Source organism: Capsella rubella, unplaced genomic scaffold, assembly GCF_000375325.1.
Source record: "Capsella rubella cultivar Monte Gargano unplaced genomic scaffold, Caprub1_0 scaffold_5, whole genome shotgun sequence".
NCBI classification, from domain to species: domain Eukaryota; kingdom Viridiplantae; phylum Streptophyta; class Magnoliopsida; order Brassicales; family Brassicaceae; genus Capsella; species Capsella rubella.
Window position 1 is genome coordinate 6,344,432 of NW_006238919.1, and position 20,060 is coordinate 6,364,491.

The 20,060-nt window shown below is 36.9% G+C and overlaps 6 protein-coding genes across 8 annotated transcripts; 4 read left to right on the top strand and 2 right to left on the bottom strand.

Moving 5' to 3' along the window:
• Positions 1 to 679: 679 nt before the first annotated feature.
• On the top strand, positions 680 to 3,235 carry LOC17886611 (pheophorbide a oxygenase, chloroplastic). Its single transcript, XM_006290808.2, has 7 exons — positions 680 to 1,226; positions 1,522 to 1,757; positions 1,858 to 1,984; positions 2,071 to 2,207; positions 2,294 to 2,453; positions 2,530 to 2,814; positions 2,903 to 3,235. Exons 1-7 carry the CDS (start codon positions 810 to 812, stop codon positions 3,155 to 3,157), a joined length of 1,617 nt encoding a protein of 538 aa, XP_006290870.1. The 5' UTR covers positions 680 to 809; the 3' UTR covers positions 3,158 to 3,235.
• Positions 3,236 to 3,463: 228 nt separating this feature from the next.
• On the top strand, positions 3,464 to 5,511 carry LOC17885538 (50S ribosomal protein L9, chloroplastic). 2 transcript variants are annotated; one of them, XM_006291813.2, is made up of 7 exons: positions 3,464 to 3,691; positions 4,101 to 4,228; positions 4,399 to 4,444; positions 4,598 to 4,695; positions 4,780 to 4,827; positions 4,957 to 5,113; positions 5,324 to 5,511. In XM_006291813.2, exons 1-6 carry the CDS (start codon positions 3,539 to 3,541, stop codon positions 5,075 to 5,077), a joined length of 594 nt encoding a protein of 197 aa, XP_006291875.1. In that variant the 5' UTR covers positions 3,464 to 3,538; the 3' UTR covers positions 5,078 to 5,113; positions 5,324 to 5,511. The 2 variants fall into 2 exon arrangements, with proteins under 2 accessions (XP_006291875.1, XP_006291876.1); XM_006291814.2 differs by having other exon boundaries at positions 5,331 to 5,511.
• Positions 5,512 to 5,801: 290 nt separating this feature from the next.
• LOC17887253 (cation/H(+) antiporter 4) lies at positions 5,802 to 8,685 on the top strand. Its single transcript, XM_006292650.2, has 3 exons — positions 5,802 to 6,065; positions 6,229 to 7,287; positions 7,383 to 8,685. The coding sequence occupies exons 1-3, from the start codon at positions 5,802 to 5,804 to the stop codon at positions 8,511 to 8,513; spliced, it is 2,454 nt and encodes an 817-aa protein (XP_006292712.1). The 3' UTR covers positions 8,514 to 8,685.
• A 610-nt stretch (positions 8,686 to 9,295) lies between these two features.
• Positions 9,296 to 11,798, bottom strand: LOC17884830 (cation/H(+) antiporter 12). Its single transcript, XM_006292224.1, has 3 exons — positions 11,583 to 11,798; positions 10,449 to 11,477; positions 9,296 to 10,372 (listed from the first exon to the last, which is right to left on the bottom strand). Exons 1-3 carry the CDS (start codon positions 11,796 to 11,798, stop codon positions 9,296 to 9,298), a joined length of 2,322 nt encoding a protein of 773 aa, XP_006292286.1.
• A 908-nt stretch (positions 11,799 to 12,706) lies between these two features.
• Positions 12,707 to 15,326, bottom strand: LOC17885516 (cation/H(+) antiporter 10). The gene is made up of 3 exons (XM_023783128.1): positions 15,108 to 15,326; positions 13,901 to 14,926; positions 12,707 to 13,819 (listed from the first exon to the last, which is right to left on the bottom strand). Exons 1-3 carry the CDS (start codon positions 15,324 to 15,326, stop codon positions 12,707 to 12,709), a joined length of 2,358 nt encoding a protein of 785 aa, XP_023638896.1.
• Positions 15,327 to 15,996: 670 nt separating this feature from the next.
• On the top strand, positions 15,997 to 18,094 carry LOC17886983 (cell division cycle 20.1, cofactor of APC complex). 2 transcript variants are annotated; one of them, XM_006291056.2, is made up of 2 exons: positions 15,997 to 16,289; positions 16,689 to 18,094. In XM_006291056.2, the coding sequence occupies exons 1-2, from the start codon at positions 16,194 to 16,196 to the stop codon at positions 17,952 to 17,954; spliced, it is 1,362 nt and encodes a 453-aa protein (XP_006291118.1). In that variant the 5' UTR covers positions 15,997 to 16,193; the 3' UTR covers positions 17,955 to 18,094. The 2 variants fall into 2 exon arrangements, with proteins under 2 accessions (XP_006291118.1, XP_023638298.1); XM_023782530.1 differs by lacking the exon at positions 15,997 to 16,289 and having other exon boundaries at positions 16,695 to 16,784; positions 16,871 to 18,094.
• The last annotated feature ends 1,966 nt before the right edge of the window (positions 18,095 to 20,060 follow it).

Here is a 20,060-nt window from a genome sequence, read left to right on the forward strand (position 1 = left end):
TTAATCATATTTCCAAATGATTAACCATTATATCAAAGATTACAAACTTATTTGGTAATTAGAATATTATCTAAATATTAAGATCTTTTTTAGGTGATGAGAAACGTAATTACCTTAAAATGTGCAATTGTTATTCACCATTTATATTTAATTATACACAATTAATTTAGATTTCTAAAATATGCATGTATCATTATTATAGTTTCCTAAATAAGGGGAATTTTTAGTAATTGATTTTTTTTTAATAGTTAATGTCCATATCCAAATTTTAGTCCAAAAATTAAGTATCGATCATTTTAATTTCGGGTTATTTTTCTGTTTTTAACCCGACCCGGAAGTACTTTTGTACTTCTCTTTTACTATAGTAGGGATTTCCTAAATTTAATAAAATCTTATATAATAATTGAAAAAATAATTATAGATTGATATAGATTATAGTTTTTTTTTATAAAGCAAAATAGATCATATATAGATTTTAATGTACTCTAAAACAAAAAATGTAAATTTAGTTGATTTTTTGGTATTTTTCATTGCAAACAAAATTGTAGATGCCAAAATCTATGTGCCATTGAACGATCAACGTTCTTATTTTGCAATGTGCCAAAATTCTCCACGTGTTAAACCCATTTGTTCACAGTTTCTCGTTACAAAACAAATGGTATCGATAGCCACGCGACATTATTGCATACTTGCACGCAAGCTCTTCTTCTTCTTCCTCTTCATTCTTCTCGCTTATTTCAGAAGCTTCATATAGATTCATCAAAACGAGTAAACAAACAATATCAAAATCTCTAATACAAGTTAGAGAAATGTCAGTAGTTTTACTCTCTTCTACTTCTGCAACAATCACCAAATCCCAATCCAAAAAGATTCCCTTTTTATCTCCCAATTCCGCAAAATCTCCATTCAAGGTCTCGTTTTCTCCATCAAGGTCGAAACTTTTCAACAACCCATTACGCGTGGCGGCGCCGCCGTCTATACCCACTTCGGATCCGGCGGAGGAGAAGTGGATCGAAGAAGAGTTCGGTGGAGAGAAGGAAGAGGAAGGGTCTGAGTTCAAGTGGAGAGATCATTGGTATCCAGTTTCTTTGGTTGAGGATTTGGATCCGAATGTGCCAACCCCGTTTCAGCTCTTGGGTCGAGACCTTGTCCTCTGGTTTGATCGGAATGATCAGAAATGGACTGCCTTTGATGACCTCTGCCCTCACCGGCTCGCTCCTCTATCTGTAATCTCTCACTCTCTTGGAACAAGTGGTTTAATTTGGTGTAGTGATTTGGATTAGAAGAATAAAGTATTGGATATGATTGTTTATTGTAAAGTATTTTAAACTTAGGTCAGCTTCAGAACAAGTTTAGAATATAATATTAGGATCAGCATCAGAACTGTTATGTGTAGACTTTTGCTAAGTTTGAAGCTTTCTATAAGTGGTAACAGAAGTTTTGAGCTTTAATAGTTTCAGGACCTTTGCATGATATGTAGAAGTAGATGTGTAATGTGTTGACGCATTGTGGTTTATGTAGGAAGGGAGGTTGGATGAGAATGGACATTTGCAATGTTCGTATCATGGATGGTCCTTTAGTGGGTGTGGATCTTGTACTAGGATTCCTCAGGCTGCTTCTTCTGGTCCTGAAGCTCGTGCTGTAAAATCGCCGAGAGCTTGCGCTATTAAGTTTCCGACAATGGTGTCTCAAGGTCTTCTCTTTGTGTGGCCTGATGAAAATGGCTGGGACAGAGCTAATTCAATTGAACCCCCTAGGTAACAAGCGAAACTATTTATCTTATTACCTTGAACATAGCGTATTGGTTTTATTGCCAGACTTATGATAAAGTAAATGCTTTGATCTATATTGTTTTAGGTTGCCAGATGATTTTGATAAACCGGAATTTTCAACGGTGACAATTCAAAGGGATCTTTTCTATGGATATGATACCCTCATGGAAAATGTATCTGATCCTTCCCATATAGATTTTGCTCATCACAAGGTGTTTTTCTTGTTCAAAGCTCCCAATGTGTTTTAGTTTTTGCTAAGGAAATTTATCCTTAGCTGATGATTTCGTGTTGTAAACAGGTTACCGGAAGAAGAGACAGAGCTAAACCATTGCCGTTCAAAATGGAGTCAAGTGGGCCTTGGGGTTTCCAAGGTGCCAATGATGACAAGCCAAGGATAACTGCAAAGTTTGTTGCTCCTTGCTATTCTATGAACAAGTGAGTCTTGAGTTTCCTCAAAAATTCATAATAAATAGCTAGGTGACAATTTCATACTTAATGCGGCTGTGTACGTTTGTCTATAGGATTGAGCTAGATGCAAAGCTACCAATCGTCGGTAATCAAAAGTGGGTAATTTGGATTTGCTCATTCAATATACCAATGGCTCCTGGAAAAACCCGCTCCATTGTTTGCAGCGCCCGTAACTTCTTCCAATTCTCTGTACCAGGACCTGCTTGGTGGCAGGTAAAACAAATTTGTATTCCGTCTCTTATTCCGATTTTACCTGCATAAGTTTGCTTCTGACACTGCTCCTTGTTAGGTTGTACCAAGATGGTATGAACACTGGACTTCAAACTTAGTCTACGACGGAGACATGATTGTACTTCAGGGGCAAGAGAAAGTATTCCTCTCTAAAGCAATGGAGTCACCGGACTACGACGTGAACAAACAGTACACAAAGCTCACATTCACTCCAACTCAAGCTGACCGTTTCGTTCTAGCCTTCAGAAACTGGCTCAGACGGCATGGCAAGAGTCAGCCTGAATGGTTCGGCTCAAACAAGTCTAACCAACCTCTCCCTTCCACTGTCTTAACAAAACGCCAGGTGAGCCATCAATCATGCGTCCTAACATTATTTGATCTCTATATATACAATCACACATGACTGAAAATGCGGTAATTTGAACAAACAGATGCTGGATAGATTTGAGCAGCATACACAAGTCTGTTCCTCATGCAAAGGAGCTTACAACGGTTTCCAAGTCCTCAAGAAGTTTCTTGTTGGCGCGACGGTTTTCTGGGCCGCCACAGCTGGTGTTCCTTCTGATGTTCAAATTCGGCTGATTCTGGCTGGTTTATCCCTGATTTCAGCTGCTTCTGCATATGCTTTACATGAACAAGAGAAGAACTTTGTGTTTAGAGATTATGTCCACTCTGAAATCGAATAGATATGTTGTATATATGTACAATCATCATACAAACATTGTAAATCAAAATCCAGAGATACTTTTAGCAGTTTACATCTACACTTGTGTCATACTGTAACAAGCCCCAAATTTTGAACTTTTTGATACTAAAGAGGCCTACATGGCTACATCTCTCTAGTCTTTCAAAATTATTTAGCCAATGTTGGGTACAAAATCTATCCTTTATAAACTTGAAGGAAGAAAACGAAAAAGAAGAATAATTAAGGGGTCAAACTGGAAACATAAGAAAAATATTCATCACTTCACCTTGATACGGAGCAAAAGCACACGAAAGCTGATAAGAAGAAGATAACACTACACTGCGCTCTTATCTCTGCTCGGAACTGAAATCAGCTTTTGGCAATGGCTTCATCAACAGCTTTGTCTCTCTCATGGAGCTCCTCGCCTTGTTGGGGTCACAGCTTCAGTAACGTCGCAAATGAAACCCTAAAAGTATCAGAGCGTAGGTTCAATTTTGAAGTTGTTTCCCAGAAGAAAGCAAAGAAACTTCGAACGGTATAAAGTTATTACCTTTCATGAGTTTCCTTGAAGAATTCGATTTGGGTTTTAGTTACTTTTTGATTTGAGCTTGTGGGTTCTGAGAATTTTGATGGAGGTGAAAGCAAAACTTAAAGGAGCTTAATTTATGGGCTTAATGCAAAAAAGACAGTCTTTGTTCATGTTTAGTGTATAGAATCAAAATTATAGAAGTTAGCTCAGTTGTTCATTCAAATGTAGATCATCTGAATGTTCTGTTATGAAATTGGAATGCGAGGAAATGGTGATTTGAGTTTCAATGAAGACAACTTTGTATTACCAATTTAGCTTAGAGATAGTAATGAGATATTGGGTTGAAGCTTTGTTTATGTGTGAAGAAGTGGAGTGAATGAAACACAATTGGTAATCTTGGTTTTGTTTCTTTAAGGTGGTCTTGAAAGAGGACGTGACAGACTTGGGAAAGCAAGGGCAATTACTGGACGTGAAAGCCGGATTTTTCAGAAACTTTCTTTTGCCCACTGGAAAGGCTCAGCTTATGACTCCACTTCTGCTCAAGTAATCTTAACTCTTAAGTCACTTCAGCTTTCCAACATCCATTCGCATAGCGAAGTCTATCTTACTATCCGGTTTCTAAGGCCTTGTCTTTTGAGAGAGTTTGCTATACTGTTGGAAGATCAACAAGAGATGATGCATTTCCTGTTTTTCGTGTTGGTTATTGTTTGCAGGGAATTGAAGATGGAAGACGAACGGATAGAGGCAGAAAAGCAAAGGGTAATCTGAGATGAATAAGTTGATTGTTTTATTTGCTCATCATGTTAAGTTTGGTGTTTGAGTGATCACCAGAAAGCTCTATTATGTAATTATTGAGTTTAATCTGAGAATTTTGTGTGTTGTTTTTTCACTTTGCGTGGAACCTCTTTGCAGGTGAAAGAAGAGGCGCAACAACTAGCCATGGTATTTCAAACCGTTGGGGCGTTCAAGATTAAACGTAAAGGCGGTAAAGGAAAACTGATATTTGGATCGTAAGTCTTGTTCAAGCAAATCCTGATTTTAATTGTCTTGGGAATCATGTATAGCCTCTACTTTAACTTTAAATTTTCCTGCAGTGTCACAGCACAGGACCTCGTTGACATCATCAAATCACAGCTTCAAAGGTAACATAACACAAAAAAACTTGCAAGCTTTTTCTTGCGGTTTCATTGTATCATTCTGCATTTGGTTTTTACTGTTCTACGAAGAACCTAATTTAGTTTCCTCTGCTTCCCTGTGACTGGATTTTGCAGGGACATAGACAAACGCCTTGTCTCTCTCCCAGAAATCCGTGAAACCGGAGAGTACATTGCGGAACTCAAACTTCACCCAGATGTCACTGCTCGAGTTAAGATCAATGTTGTCGCCAACTAAACCTTCAATGATTCAAGACTCCTACTGCATGCCAAGGTATTTCTTGATTCTCCATGATCAGGCAACTATGTTTTTCATAAATGGAAAGAGACGTTAGTGTTCTCTTAATTCACCTGGAAATAGGTAGTTAAACCCATATTCTGAATCCTCAACAAGAATATTGGCTGTTGAATGTAGTTTTTCGTTTAAGGTTTAGTCGCAAACGTAGACGCTGATACACCGTTGCATTGTGTTTGGTGTTTTGAGGTTGCAGGAACATAGAGAAAGGGAAAAGAGAGAGGCCAGTTTGTGAAGTTTTAAGTTTTTCTTGTAGATCTTTGCTGCATTTTGTATTTTTGCTATATTCTAAGTTAATTTTGGAATCTGAATATTAACTATGATCTTCAAATTATTATATTTCCTTGAAATTATATTGTATTCATTTGTCTGTTAAAGTGATGAGAATGATCAAATTAACACTTAACAAGCTGTTAAAAAACTAACAGAACCAGAAACCTGTAAAAACTATGTCGCCGTCTCTATTTGCCACAGGATTGACTATTTTTAGAGAGTTGTTGTCTTTTTATGACAAAACCCAGATGTTTTGTTTGTTTCACTGCTTCTCTCCAATTCTGTTACCTAAACCTTCTTTTAGAACAGATATAGCTCTTCATTCGATTTTTTTACAATTCATAATCATCTTGTTTCTATCATCATTGTTCTTGTTAAAAAAAAGTTTTGTTCAATGGAGTTTGGAGATGATAGGAACTTGTACCTGAGAGATACATGGAGAGATGCAAACATGATCTGCGGTGTTTTGCCTATTAACCCGAGCTCGACCGGGCTGTGGCCATCCCCGAAGCTCGATGATCCTAAGGCGAACATTGAGTTCTGGAATTACATGTTTCCACATGTTCATATTATTTTCCTCATTGTTACCGTTCTCTGGCAATTCTTCCATTTCTTCCTCAAGCGTCTCGGCATGATTCGTTTCACCTCCCATATGCTTGTAAGAACTTGACTCAATCCTTGAATCTTCAAATCTTCCCTTTCCTTAGTTTTTCATTGCATATGTTTGATATTTGAATGACTCAAAACTTGACCAAAGTCTATATGTTTGTGTTTTAAGTTATTTTTCGGGTTTTCTTCGTTTAATTCTGTCTGTTTTGCAGACAGGGATTCTCCTAAGCAAGTCATTTCTGAAGGAGAATACAGCAGCTAGAAATTTCTTCTCGTCAGAAGACTACAAAGAGAGTATGTTTGGTCTCGTGGGTGCGTGTTCCTACATGATGTTTTGGTTCTTGATGGGAGTCAAAATGGACTTGGGTCTGATCCGCAGCACAGGGAGAAAAGCTATAGCTATCGGTCTTTCTTCGGTGTTACTCTCGATAATGGTTTGCGCCTTTATCTTCTACTACATCATAAGAGATGTAGGGACGAAAAAAGGAGAACCAAGTCTGGATTTCTTTGAAGTCATCTTAATCTATTTGATCCAATGCCTTTCGTCGTTTCCTGTCATTGGAAACCTTCTTTTCGAGCTTGGGCTCCAGAATTCAGAGCTTGGCCGTCTTGCCATGTCTTCAGCAGTGATCAGTGACTTCAGCTCCTCGATTCTCTCAGCGGTTATAGTCTTTTTAAAGGAACTCAAGGACGAGAAAACTCGGCTTGGATCCGTTTTCATCGGAGATGTTGTTGTTGGAAACCGTCCTTTGAAGCGTGCACTCACAGTGGTGTCCTTTATCTGTTTTGCCATATACATTTTCAGGCCATTGATGTTCTTCATTGTCAAGAGAACGCCTTCTGGTCGTCCCGTAAAGAAGTTCTATATATACGCAATCATCATTCTTGTCTTTGGATCAGCCATTCTTGCAGACTGGTGCAAACAATCTATTTTCATAGGACCTTTTATATTAGGCTTAGCTGTTCCACACGGTCCACCTTTGGGCTCTGCAATCGTTCAGAAGTTCGAGTCTGTTGTTTTCGGCACATTCCTTCCATTCTTCGTTGCTACCTCAGCCGAAGAGATCGATACTTCGATATTACAGTCTTGGATAGATATCAAGAGTGTTTCTATCATCGTGTTTGTCTCCTTTGTCGTCAAATTTGTTCTCACCACTCTCCCTGCCTTTTTATACGGTATGCCAGCAAATGACTGTATTGCTTTGTCTCTTATTATGTCAATCAAAGGCATTTTCGAGTTTGGCGCATACGGTTATAGCTATCAAAGAGGGGTAAGTAAATCTATTAACTTCTTTCCTTCAAAATATATTTTTACACATTTCAATTCACTCTCTAACTGAGACCTTTACTTGCATTTTCATTGCAGAATCTTAGGCCAATGACATTTACAGTTTTATCTCTTTACATCTTGCTGAACTCCGCAATCATACCTCCACTACTGAGACGCATATACGATCCTTCGAGGATGTACGCAGGATACGAGAAACGGAACATGCTTCACATGAAACAAAACTCCGAGCTTAGGATTCTATCTTGTATCTACAGAACAGATGATATCCGTCCAATGATCAATCTTCTTGAAGCTACTTGTCCCTCAAGAGAAAACCCGGTAGCTACTTACGTTCTTCACTTGATGGAACTAGTGGGACAAGCCAATCCAGTCCTCATCTCTCACAGATTACAAACCCGTAAAAGCGAGAACACGTCTTATAACTCTGAAAACGTCGTTGTCTCATTCGAACAGTTCCGGAAAGATTTTTTCGGCTCTGTTTTCGTTAGCACGTACACGGCTTTATCTATACCTAAGATGATGCACGGAGACATTTGTATGCTAGCTCTCAACAACACAACGTCTCTCATCATCCTTCCATTTCACCAGACTTGGTCTGCTAATGGTTTAGCCATTGTTTCAGACAGCAAGATGATCCGGAAACTGAACAAGAGTGTCCTCGACCTATCTCCTTGTTCTGTCGGAATCTTTGTTTACCGAAGCAATAATGGCCGAAGAACAATCAAAGAAACATCTGCAAACTTCTCATCTTACGAAGTATGTATGCTCTTCCTTGGAGGTAAAGACGATAGAGAAGCTTTAACACTCGCTAGAAGAATGGCTTGTGACTCAAGAATCAACATCACAGTCGTTTCTCTCATCTCTTCCGATCAGAAAGCCAAACAAATCACCGATTGGGATCGAATGCTCGATTTAGAACTGCTCAGAGATGTGAAGAGCAACGTTCTAGCCGGTGCTGACCTTATCTTCACCGAGGAAGTAGTGAATGACGCGTCTCAGACATCAGAACTGTTGAAGTCTATTGCAAATGAGTACGACCTGTTCATCGTTGGAAGAGAGAAAGGAAGAAAGAGTCCTTTCACGGACGGGCTTGAAGAATGGAGTGAGTTCGAGGAACTTGGTGTCATTGGAGATCTCTTGACTTCAAAAGATCTTAATTGCCAAGCTTCTGTACTGGTTATACAACAGCAACAACAGATGATTTAGGGTTTTAAGAAATCAGAAGCTAACAAAATTAAAAAAAGTGTTTCTTGGGACAGAAACATCGATGGATCAGCTGGAAATGGCGACAAAGGCTTCATTAGGACTTTTGGGAACTGCAAAGACACATATACATAGTTCTGAATCCCTTGTAATGTTAGAAATACATACTTTTCTTGAGATACAAGTAATGATTACAATGTTCTTGGATGTTGTATATATTCAATTTTTTTTATCTTGAGATAACAAAATTTTTGTGAATTATTTGAAAAGCTTGACATAAATTTTTTTTTGTGAATACTTTGAAAATTTTCCTTCCAAATTTATGATGAGAAAAATAGATATCAAGTATTTCATAACAAAAATTAAGAAAATTATGTTCTTGCGCTTAATTTTGGGTTCTCAAACATCCCATACAAATTGTAAATAATCATTGTAAATTAACAGCAGAGGTTTTTTTTTTATTATTGCGCATAAAAACAAAAAAAAAATTACCAAAATTAATTTTTGTAAGAAAATAAAATTGACCTAAACAGTTTAAATGTTTATTTTTCCATTTCTCTCTTCTTTTCAGTCTCTCTCCCTTAAGTCACAAATAGAATACAAATTTTTGTAACTAAAACAATTAATTAACATTCAAAATAACAAAATATAAATGTGTAAAGCAAAACATAGATTAATCTTGTAATTCTCAAGATACATGATTAGAAAAATATTAATTATGCTTTGTACACGTGAAAATTCATTAAAAGAATAATTAAATGTATGAACACTCCTCTAATATACTTTCACATTTGTTGTTGTTGTTGTTGTTGAACTACCAAAACAGAAACCCTAGAGTCAAGATCTTTAGCCGCTAGCAAATCTCCGATAACACCTAACTCCGGGAGTTCAATCCACTCCTTGACTCCATCAAAGTCCGGTGTAGCCGTGCCGTGATCTCTTCCAAGCACCATAAGATCATACTCCTCGGAGAGTAACCTAACCATGGTGGCTACTTCAGGACCACCGGTCACAATCCTCTCCGTATATGCAATACAGTTACTAGCTTCTGTATTTATAAGTTCCTCTAAGACTTCGTGGTCAAGAATGTAATCCCAATTAGTCGTTTCTATTTCTTGGTTAGAGATGAGTCGGATCACAGTGACTTTGACTCTAGGGTTATGCTTCATCTTTTTTACTAGTGATAGTGCCTCGCGGTCGTCTTTGCCTCCAATGAAGATCAAACCAACATTGATGTGGTACCTTTTCGTGCCTTTGCATGAGAACTGTCCACGGTCCATGAGTATTCCGATAGAACAAGGAGCGTTCTTGAGTAACGACTCATTTAAACGTCTCATGGCTTCGTCCTCTGACTCAAACGTCCCATCTATAGCCCATTTCCTCCCCGACGGGATGATAATCATGGACGTGGCTTGTTCCAACGCGAGCTTGCAGATTTCATCGTGCATAAGGTTCTCGTGCGTGAGGGCAGTGAACATGGCCATGGTCACTGACTCCAACTGGCTGAAGGCAAGGTTTGCGGTTAGGATGTATGAGTTATTCACTAGCTGTTTTGTTTTCTTGTTATGCGAGATTAGGACTGGGACGATTTTGCCTACTAGCTTCACGAGGTGGAGAACTGTGACCATGATGGTGGAGGGGAATAATTGGAGAAATGAAATGGCCATAGAGATGTTCTCAGGTTTGTGTACACAAGTCAGAATCTTAAGATCTGAGTTTGGTTTTAGATTCATAACGCTCCTCTTTTGGTAACCAATGTACTTCTGCTTCGGATCATACAGTCCTTCCAAGGCCGTGGGGATAATTCCGGAGTTTATAAGCGCACAAATGATCAAGAACGTATATGTTGCTTGTGATATATACTGCAAAATAAAAAACTATATAAATATATGTAAATATCTTAGCGAAATTGATTGTGGATAGTGTATAGGATCTTACCGAATCGTCGAGTGTTGATTCGTAAAGAAAGATTTCAGAGAAGCTTTTGGTACATAACAGGAGGGAAGCAGCTATGGCCTCCTTGAATGGTACCTTGCAATACAAGCAAGGTACCATGGAAGCCGCCATTTTCAAAACGCCAGTAAAAACCATTAAGAAAATGTTGTATATGATGTCATCAAACTGGTAGATGATCTTCATAACGTCGCATCTCATTGTGCTGAATGCGATTGAGATCGGTATAAGAACGTTCATTGTAAGAGCCTCATACTTTGCTTCCAAAGCGGATCCTATTGGTGGACCTTCAGGTATGATAATACCGATAAAGAATGGTCCCAAAAGGTACTTCATATTGAAAAATGAAGAGTATGCTGCTGAACCAATTACGCTCAAAACAGTAATATGTACATACACATCTGCCACGGGTTTACCTTCTGGTGTGCTTTCTACTATCCATTCTACAACCGGTCTAAGAATGAAAAAGACTACAAGAATCAAAACTATCACCGCTATTAAGTCACGGTAGGCTGTCATTGGAGAGACGTTCTTGTACGTTCCTCCAAGATAGGCTACTATGCTGACGAAACACCCCAAGATGTCATTGATCAGGGATGCAGACAACACAAGGCGACCTAGCTCGGAGTTAAGGATCTTGAGTTCTGACAGGAAATAGGTTATGGTGGGCAAGAGAATCGAGGATTGGCTTGAGATGATCACAGTGCGCTCGGCGATTACTTTCTTATGCGGTAAGTAGTAAGGGTCTATACTCCCCATGTAGAGATTCCGCACACACAAGCCACCAAAGAATGGGACGATGAAGGTCAAGATCCCGATCACAATAGGTAACGATCCATTGTGAAATGCCAACCGACGACTGATTTTAACTGTCATCAAAAACGCAAGCATAATGTTTCCACACACCGAAAGGCCTCTTAACGGCGCGTTTCCATCCAATACAGGATCCCAAGATAATTTCCCTGATGATATCTCCCTAAGATTGAACAATTGAGGCCCTAGAATCATACCAGCCTGAACATAATATGAGTTTATTAGCATTTACGTGCTTGTCAAGTTACATTCAATGCTACTCTTTCTTGACTGTCACGTTAACATGTGCAAAGGGTATGTACGTACCAGCATATACGAAGGAATCGGGGAAGTCCCGATGCATCTAAGAAAGATGTGAATCATGATGATGAATATGAAGATGAGTAATATCTGAAGCTCCATGAGAGGCAATGAATACTCGAAAATCACATCTGGCGAGTTTAGGTTTTCCCAAAATCCATAAGAAGAGATGTTGAACACTACGGGTATGCAACCGTTGAAATAGGCCGTCGTTGTATTCATAAATTTTTGCCAAGAGATGAGAACAGTTTTAGAACTTGGTGTATAAAAAAAACACAGAAAAATTAAGAAGAGAACAAAACAAAAAATGCTATAAAGAACGTGTAAATTGATGATTTTGTTTAGTTTTGTTCTTTGATAAGTTTCGTTGGATAGTCAAAAACTGTTTGGACTTGTTCTAGAACATACAAGCTGTAAAACCTACACATACACCCATACATTTAACAAATATTTATTATGTTTAATATGATGTTGACAACAAAATCTTCCTGGAACAAATGGAATCCTAAATTTAGAAAACACATCCAAAAAAAAAAATTATATCAGTTGTTCCTTTTGTTTATTTCTGGCTAAAAATGTAAATATTTCATTAAAAGTTAAAACGATTAGGAGTTACACAAGGTAGATCCTATATTTTGGTCCCATGGCATAAAAATTAGGATAAAAAACATGGAAGCGAATAAAAATGAGACCAACATCGACAAAAGCAGTGACGCTTTTGGAATCAATGAGTTTTGCTTGTTTTCATGTTCTTAGGATATACCTATAAACACATGAATAAGAGAAAGAGATCAAGAAAAAGCTAAAACAAGCCAAAACAAATGGGACATACAAAACCATTAGAGATTAGTTTATGCTTATTTTTAACATGTTTATGTAAAACAAATAATAAAATGAGTTTGATTTACTCATTTGAAAATATTTCGTATTTATTTATTCTATTGAATTCAATATCTAAACGTAATTTTTTTACAAATTTTGTGTTTCTTTTTTTTTTTTTTTTTTTTTTTCTAACCTCACACAATGTTTCTATGAATGTATAGTAATATACAAATAAAATGAATGACTACTTTACATAAATCTTCTAATTAAGTCCTACAAGAATGCACAATCCTATGGGTCAAAACGTGTCACACTTGTTGTTGTTGTTGTTGAACAACTAAAACCGAAACATTAGAGTTGAGATCTTTAGCTGCAAGCAAATCCCCAATGACACCTAACTCTGGTAGTTCAACCCACTCCATTAGTCCTAACAATTCTTTTGATGTCATATCATGATCTCTCCCGACCACCATAAGATCGTACACTTCCGCTAGCGATCGGACAACGGTGACTACCTCAGCACCACTGGTCACAATCCTTTCTGTATAAACAATGTCATTGTTTTCTTCTGGAACCTTTATATCCTTTAAACCTTCATTATCCAAAATGTAATCCCAATCTGGCTTTGCTTCTTGCTTAAATACAAGTCGGGTCACGGTTACACTGACCCTCGTGTTATGTTTCATCTTTTTCACCAGTGCTAGTGCCTCTCGGTCATCTTTGCCACCAATGAATATCACACCAACATCAATGTTGTATTTTTTTTTACTCGATACAATGCTTTTCCGTGAGAACTGTCCACGGTCCACTAGTATGCCTATAGAACAAGGTGCACGGTCTAGCAATGACTGGTTTAAATTTCTTATGGCATTGTCGTCAAACTCAAACATCCCATCCATGGTCCATTTCCTCCCCGAGGGAAGAACAATCATCGATGTAGACTGGTCAAGTGCGAGTGTGCAAATATCTTCGTGCATCAAGTTCTCATGCGAAAACGCGGTGAACGTTGTCACGGTTACGGACTCTAAGCTTTCTAGCATGAACTGTCTGAAAGCAAGGTTTGCCGTATGGATGTATGAGTTGTGGTTAAGCCGTTTCAAGTTCTTGTTGTGTGGTACCATGATTGGGTTGATCTGACCAGCGAGCTTCACCAGGTGAAGAACTGTGACCGCCATGGGAAAGTCTAGGTTTGGAGAAGATAACAATTGGAGAAATGCAATGGTCTCCGAGACGTTTTCAGGTTTATGCAAACAAGTTAGAATTCGAAGATCGGAGTTAGGTTCAAGATGCAATATGTCCCTCTTCTGATAATTAACGTACTTTCGTTTCGGGTCGTACATGCTCCTTAACACCATAGGGACAATCCCAGCGTTTAGTAGCGAAAAAATGATCAAGAAGGCGTAAGTGGCTTGCGATATATACTGCAAAAGTAAATGATAAAAATATGTTTTAGATGAAGGAAAATAAAAATCATAGATTGGTTTGTGGGGGTAAGACATTACCTTGTCGTCTAAAACAGCTTCATAGAGAACAAAATCATGGAAACTTTTGTAGCTCAAGATGAGAGAAACAGCCATTGATTCATTAAGAGGTAGCTTGTAGTACAAGGAAGGTCCAAAGCATGAGACTAGTTTCAAGAAAAGTGTTAGGAATGTTAAGAAGATGTTGAAGAAGATGTCATTGAACTGGTTATAGATACTTATTCCATCACATCTCATCGCGCTGACTGTGATTGAGATTGGTAAGAACACGTTCATTGTGAGCTTCTCGTACTTGGCCTCTAGGGCAGATCCTAAGGGCGGACCTTCCGGTATGATGAGACCGATCATTAACGGTCCTAAGATGTACTTCATGTTAAAGAACACAAAATAAGCCGCAGAGGCCAATGCGGTTATAATCACGACGTCAACGTACATATTCTCCACGGGCTTGTCTTCAGGTGTGCGGTCTATGATCCATTGCACGGCCGGTTTAAAAACAAGAAAGACGATGAGAAGGAAGATGATCACCGCGATAAAGTCACGATAGGCTGTTAGATGTGAAACATGCGTGTAGGTCGCCTGAAGAGAAGCGAGTACCATGGAAAATATCCCCAAGATGTCGTTAATGATAGATGCTGACAACGCAAGGCGGCCAAGCTCAGAGTTGAGTATCTTGAGCTCTAGTAAAATATATGTTGTAGAAGGTAAAAGTATAGCAGATTGGGTTATGATGATCGCAGTGCGCTCGCCCAAAGCTTTATCTAGCGGCATGTAGTGAGGATCAATGCTATCAGAGAAAAGGTTTTGTAAACCTAGACCGAACAAAGGAACAAAGAAGGATACAATCCCGATCACGACGGGCAATTTCCCGCTATGGAAGGCCACTCGTCGGCTGGTTCTAACGGTCATCAAAAACGTAAACATTATGGTTCCAAACACCGAGATGCTTCTTAACATCGCGGATCCATCCAAGGCAGGATCCACAGATAATTTTCTTGAAGATCTCTCTAGTACATTGAATAGCTGAGGCCCTAGAACTATTCCAGCCTGCATGCACATAAATTTACGTAATAAGAATTCATTTTTAGAAAGCTTTCTTCTATAGTCGTTAAACATTATTTACGTGCATGTCAAGTTACGTACGTACATCTAGTTTTGTTTTCCTAAAAACCACAAATCTCTTATGTGTACGTGTTTTGTCAAGTTACATACAAGGAAAGATGCTTACCATCATATAGGAAGCGATCGGGGATATGCCTAAGCGTCTGAGGAACATGTGAGACATGACAATGGCGAAGAATATAACTAGTATTTGCATCTCCAAGAGAGGCAACGAGTACTCGAAAATCACATCAGGCGAATTTAGGTTCTCGAACAATCCTTGAGAAGAGATGTTGAAGAACGATACACGGCAATCACCACTCAGGTAGATAGTCGTATCGTCCATGAATTCACACCGTAGAATTTGGGATCAAAATTTTGTGTAAATTATGTTTCTTGAGTCTTTGAATTTTGGTTTTCAAAGGATTTTTCCATTTGTGAAGTTTAGGTTAATTTCTTGTTCTTTTGGTCTTTGTAAAGTATCTGTCAAAAAACTTTTTCTATGGAGAATTTGCTTTGCTAAATTAAAGTGAAAGCTAAGGTTTAATTTGATACAATTTTTTCTTCCCCTAAATTAGCTTAAAGTGTCTGTCTGGAGACCCCAAGGTTAGGAGGTTTTAGATAGCTTGTAATCCAAATTTACGATCAAATTCTTGAAATATATTTTTTAACTGCTCTAATCTATCCTAAGTTTATAATTTTTTTGCCTTAACTCTCAAGATAACACTTTGTAAAGTTATTTATTTTTTTGTCTAATAAACTAATAAAATTAGTGATCACATTGGTGGTAAAAAGTTGGCTTGAAGTGGGCTGGCATTTGTATTACTAGATTTAGTATTTTCTATATTTACAACTAATCATCATATTAAGAATGAATGAAGAAACCTAATGTTGTTTATTACACAACTTACTTAATGGGCCTTAAGATTCAATATACATCATCGGCCCATTTAACATCTCGTATAAATAACCCTAAAGTTTTCCATAACCTTTTCCATCAAATTCAATCTACGTTTCTCCTCTCTCATTATATCATCAGCCACGAAACAACTCTTCTCTCTCTCTCTCGATCCGATTTTTTTACTAACGCTTCATTCTCTGCAGGATCTGTTTAATTACGTTTCGTTTCTAATTTTAGATCTTCTCTAACCCGTTTCGTTAACCAATCGCTATACATCGTCGTTGTTGTTTTTTCTTTTGTGATTTTTGTATAATGGATTCAGGTATGAACACTTCTTCACACTTGAAGGCGCAAGCTCGATGCCCACTTCAACGAAGCTATCTCCCCAAGAAAACTTCCAAAGAAAACGTAAGTATCTTTAAAATTTAGGGTTTTGAATTTTGTGGGTTTTGCTCTGTTCTTCAGGATTTAGGGTTTCGAACTTGCTTTGCTTTAAAAACATCAGTTCCGTCAAAACATTAGTCTTTCATACAATTGGTTTTGTCATAAACCTTGTCGTGTCGTAAAAATCGCTTCTTGATGATGAATTGTGTCTTAAGAATCGTGTCTTGATGATGAATTGTCGTAAATATCGATTTATTGATGATGTGTTGTCATAAAAATCGTGTCTTGATGATAAACTGTCGTAAAAATCTTTACTTGATGATGAATTGTCGTAAAAATCGTTTCTTTGATGATGTGTTTCATAAAAATCGTTTCTTGATGATGAATTGTACTAACTGAGTTTGTTTTGTATGTTTTCACCAGTGGGACAGATTTATACCAAACAGATCAGCTATGGATTTTGACTATGCTCACTATGCGCTTACCGAAGGAAGAAACGAGAAAGACCAGGCAACAAAGGTAAGTACTTCACCATCAAGAGAAGCCTACAGGAAACAATTGGCTGAGACGATGAATCTGAATCGCTCACGGATCCTTGCCTTCAGGAACAAACCTCAAGCTCCAGTGGGATCTCTTCACAAACTTCACTCTGTTTCTTGGCTTGACCAACAGCCTAAACCTTTAAAGCCGCGTAGATACATCCCTCAGACTTGGGAGAGAATGTTGGATGTACCTGACATTGGGGATAACTTCTATCTTAACTTGCTTGACTGGGGCAGTGCTAATGTTTTAGCCATTGCGTTGGATCATACTGTTTATCTGTGGGATGCTTCTACAGGTTCTGCTTCTGAGCTTATGAGTGTTGATGAAGAGAAGGGGCCTGTCACAAGTATCAACTGGGCACTAGATGGTTGTAATCTTGCAGTTGGGCTTGACAACTCTGAAGTCCAGATTTGGGATTGTGTCACAAAACGTAAACTGAGAACGTTAAAGGGTGGCCACCAGGAAAGAGTAGGATCATTGGCGTGGAACAGTCATATCTTAACAACGGGAGGAATGGATGGGAAGGTCATCAACAACGATGTACGAGCTAGATCACATGTTGTGCAAAGTTACAGGGGTCACACTTTAGAAGTTTGCGGGTTGAAGTGGTCAGGATCTGGACAGTATTTAGCAAGTGGTGGAAATGACAATGTGGTTCATGTATGGGACCGTTCTTCTTCTACACAATGGCTGCACAGGCTTGAGGAACACACATCTGCAGTTAAAGCTCTTGCTTGGTGTCCTTTCCAAACGAATTTACTTGCAACTGGTGGCGGTGATGGAGATAGGATGATAAAGTTCTGGAATACTAGTACAGGAGCTTGCTTGAACTCGGTAGAAACTGGCTCTCAAGTTTGTTCTTTGATATGGAGCAAGAATGAAAGAGAGTTGCTTAGCTCACATGGTTTTACTGAGAACCAGCTTACTCTTTGGAAGTACCCATCCATGGTGAAAATGGCTGAGCTGACTGGTCATACATCACGCGTTCTATACATGGCTCAGAGTCCGGATGGTTGTACCGTAGCTTCAGCAGCAGCGGACGAGACTCTGAGGTTTTGGAATGTTTTTGGAGTACCAGATAAAGCCAAAAAAGCTGCTGTCAAAGCAGTACCTGTGCCATTTTCTAATGTGACTCGTATTCGCTGAAACTGTTGTGAAGCCATTGTCTTTTTGTATTTGCCACACAAGAGAAATATGCAGAATCATATTAAATTGTTGAGTCTCTACCTGAAACCATTGTATTTCTAACTATGAATAATCATGAAGTTAACTTTTTGGCCTTTTAATTTTAAAAATTTTGTTTGGATTAATTAAGTTGTTTATTTGAGCATATAAATTTTTTTAAAGTTTCAAAATATTTTAATATTTTTGAAATCTTTAAAATATTCAAATATAAAAAATTATAGAATATTCGTTTTAACTGGATTCCTAGAAAGCTCAACAATCTTGCAGATTGTCTTGCAAAACTTCAACGTTTTTCTATTTCTGATTTTGTTTACCATCACTCTATCCCTTCTGTTATTCTTGATGCTGTAAACAATGACTATTCTAGTCTTTATTAATATATTGCAGATCTGTGTTAAAAAAAAAAAATTATAGAATATTTAAAATATTATGCAACGGGTCAAAATATTTTTGCAACGGATCAGAACCTGATACAAACCACTTAAGTTTTACAATTAAATATTTTATAATACCAAAATAAATTATATGCAAAAAAATTCATTCTTACGGGTCATTAAGAACATAACTAAATCAAATTTTAACAATGGTACATACAAAATCTTATTAACGAAGCATACTATTCAAATATTAATTAAATCGAATTTAGAATACAAATAAGTTTTACTGATAAACTATGTAATGTATCAAGCTATACAAAAATTCATGAGTTATTTTGTTAAACTCACAATTATATAGTAGAACGAATAATCAATAATATTTTTACGAATGCAATTAGTTACAGTTTGGTCATTCAAAACATATATCTGTTACAGACATGTATGATTCACCATAACCAACTCCATTTACTTAACACATCTACATACACTAACCATACTCACTATTGTTTTTGGATAATATTCAATATAAACTTATTAGAAAAATTAGTTACCAAAATCATAATATAAAAATGATATATTCGTAAAAAAACAAATTTTGAAATACATATGTATCATTTTTTTGTCGAGGTTTAGTAAATTAAAACCTATTAACAATAGTTCGATAATTTTCCTCTGCGCTGTAGCGCGGATCCGATTCTAGTATATCTTCTTTAAAGATTTTGATTTTCTATGAACGACAGATAATACTATATTCTTAAGAACAGTCACATATAAATTCTTCTAAAGTTTAGTAACAATGTAACATATACATTCATAAGGAAAATAGTTAATTTTAAAAATTAAAATATTTTCCTCAGTTTTCTAATAAATCATTTTTTGTACTTAAATAATATTTATTATAAAAAATGAATTATTAGAAAAGTGAGGAAAATAATTTAATTTTTTTTTGCTAAAACGTATTAGTTTGTAAAAACATAAAAAATATTATACATATACACATACGCACTTATATGAGTATCATTTTCCCATTGGTAAGCTTCGTTAATGTGTTAGTAAAAGAATAAAATAAGTATAATCATGACTTGTAGGGCATTAAACGAAAAGAAAAAAACAAGATTTTCTCGTACAATCGAAATTTTTCTTGTCTGAAAAAAGAAAGAAAAGAAAAAAAAAGTAATTTAGTAGTCCTGAAATAATTTGTAAGCAACACCAAGTTATTTGGCCTTTTGCTTTAAGGTAAAGACCAATTGAATAGAGACTATACAATCTAATATAATATAACCACTCTTAACTTTTCCCTTAAGTATGATTAATCATAACCATTAGTACATGAATATATATTATTAAATTGCATTACATAAGAGTAAGTTATTGAGTTTTTTGAAGCATAATAGCATATGATACTACAATTAGCACAAGTGAAATGACCCTCGCAATACTTATGATGGTACGCATGTAGATTTCCTTGAGCACTTCGTTCCTAAATTATACATATACAAATATATTTTTGTATGTAATTATCCTAATCTTGAACAAATTTTTCTCCACTGATTGATAAATAAGTTATATTTGTTAATAAGATTCTATCTCACTATTTGTTGTTCTATTTATAATCAAATTCCGCGGTTTATTTATTATTTTAAACATTAAAAAAATCTTACAAAAATACAAAACACTGTCGAAATATTAT

What these genes read in the sequence shown, in the direction of transcription:
- LOC17886611 (XM_006290808.2), top strand. Translation starts at nt 810, where the DNA reads ATGTCAGTAGTTTTACTCTCTTCTACTTCTGCAACAATCACCAAATCC. An exon ending in CAGGACCTGCTTGGTGGCAG is followed by an intron (nt 2,454 to 2,529) that starts GTAAAACAAATT and finishes GCTCCTTGTTAG; the next exon opens with GTTGTACCAAGATGGTATGA. An exon ending in CTGTCTTAACAAAACGCCAG is followed by an intron (nt 2,815 to 2,902) that starts GTGAGCCATCAA and finishes TTGAACAAACAG; the next exon opens with ATGCTGGATAGATTTGAGCA.
- LOC17885538 (XM_006291813.2), top strand. Translation starts at nt 3,539, where the DNA reads ATGGCTTCATCAACAGCTTTGTCTCTCTCATGGAGCTCCTCGCCTTGT. An exon ending in AAGCAAAGAAACTTCGAACG is followed by an intron (nt 3,692 to 4,100) that starts GTATAAAGTTAT and finishes TGTTTCTTTAAG; the next exon opens with GTGGTCTTGAAAGAGGACGT. An exon ending in TAGAGGCAGAAAAGCAAAGG is followed by an intron (nt 4,445 to 4,597) that starts GTAATCTGAGAT and finishes ACCTCTTTGCAG; the next exon opens with GTGAAAGAAGAGGCGCAACA.
- LOC17887253 (XM_006292650.2), top strand. Translation starts at nt 5,802, where the DNA reads ATGGAGTTTGGAGATGATAGGAACTTGTACCTGAGAGATACATGGAGA. An exon ending in GTTTCACCTCCCATATGCTT is followed by an intron (nt 6,066 to 6,228) that starts GTAAGAACTTGA and finishes TCTGTTTTGCAG; the next exon opens with ACAGGGATTCTCCTAAGCAA. An exon ending in GTTATAGCTATCAAAGAGGG is followed by an intron (nt 7,288 to 7,382) that starts GTAAGTAAATCT and finishes TTTTCATTGCAG; the next exon opens with AATCTTAGGCCAATGACATT.
- LOC17884830 (XM_006292224.1), bottom strand. Translation starts at nt 11,798, where the DNA reads ATGAATACAACGACGGCCTATTTCAACGGTTGCATACCCGTAGTGTTC. An exon ending in CGATTCCTTCGTATATGCTG is followed by an intron (nt 11,478 to 11,582) that starts GTACGTACATAC and finishes TATTATGTTCAG; the next exon opens with GCTGGTATGATTCTAGGGCC. An exon ending in AATCAACACTCGACGATTCG is followed by an intron (nt 10,373 to 10,448) that starts GTAAGATCCTAT and finishes TTTATTTTGCAG; the next exon opens with TATATATCACAAGCAACATA.
- LOC17885516 (XM_023783128.1), bottom strand. Translation starts at nt 15,326, where the DNA reads ATGGACGATACGACTATCTACCTGAGTGGTGATTGCCGTGTATCGTTC. An exon ending in CGATCGCTTCCTATATGATG is followed by an intron (nt 14,927 to 15,107) that starts GTAAGCATCTTT and finishes ATGTGCATGCAG; the next exon opens with GCTGGAATAGTTCTAGGGCC. An exon ending in AAGCTGTTTTAGACGACAAG is followed by an intron (nt 13,820 to 13,900) that starts GTAATGTCTTAC and finishes TTACTTTTGCAG; the next exon opens with TATATATCGCAAGCCACTTA.
- LOC17886983 (XM_006291056.2), top strand. Translation starts at nt 16,194, where the DNA reads ATGGATTCAGGTATGAACACTTCTTCACACTTGAAGGCGCAAGCTCGA. An exon ending in AGAAAACTTCCAAAGAAAAC is followed by an intron (nt 16,290 to 16,688) that starts GTAAGTATCTTT and finishes TGTTTTCACCAG; the next exon opens with TGGGACAGATTTATACCAAA.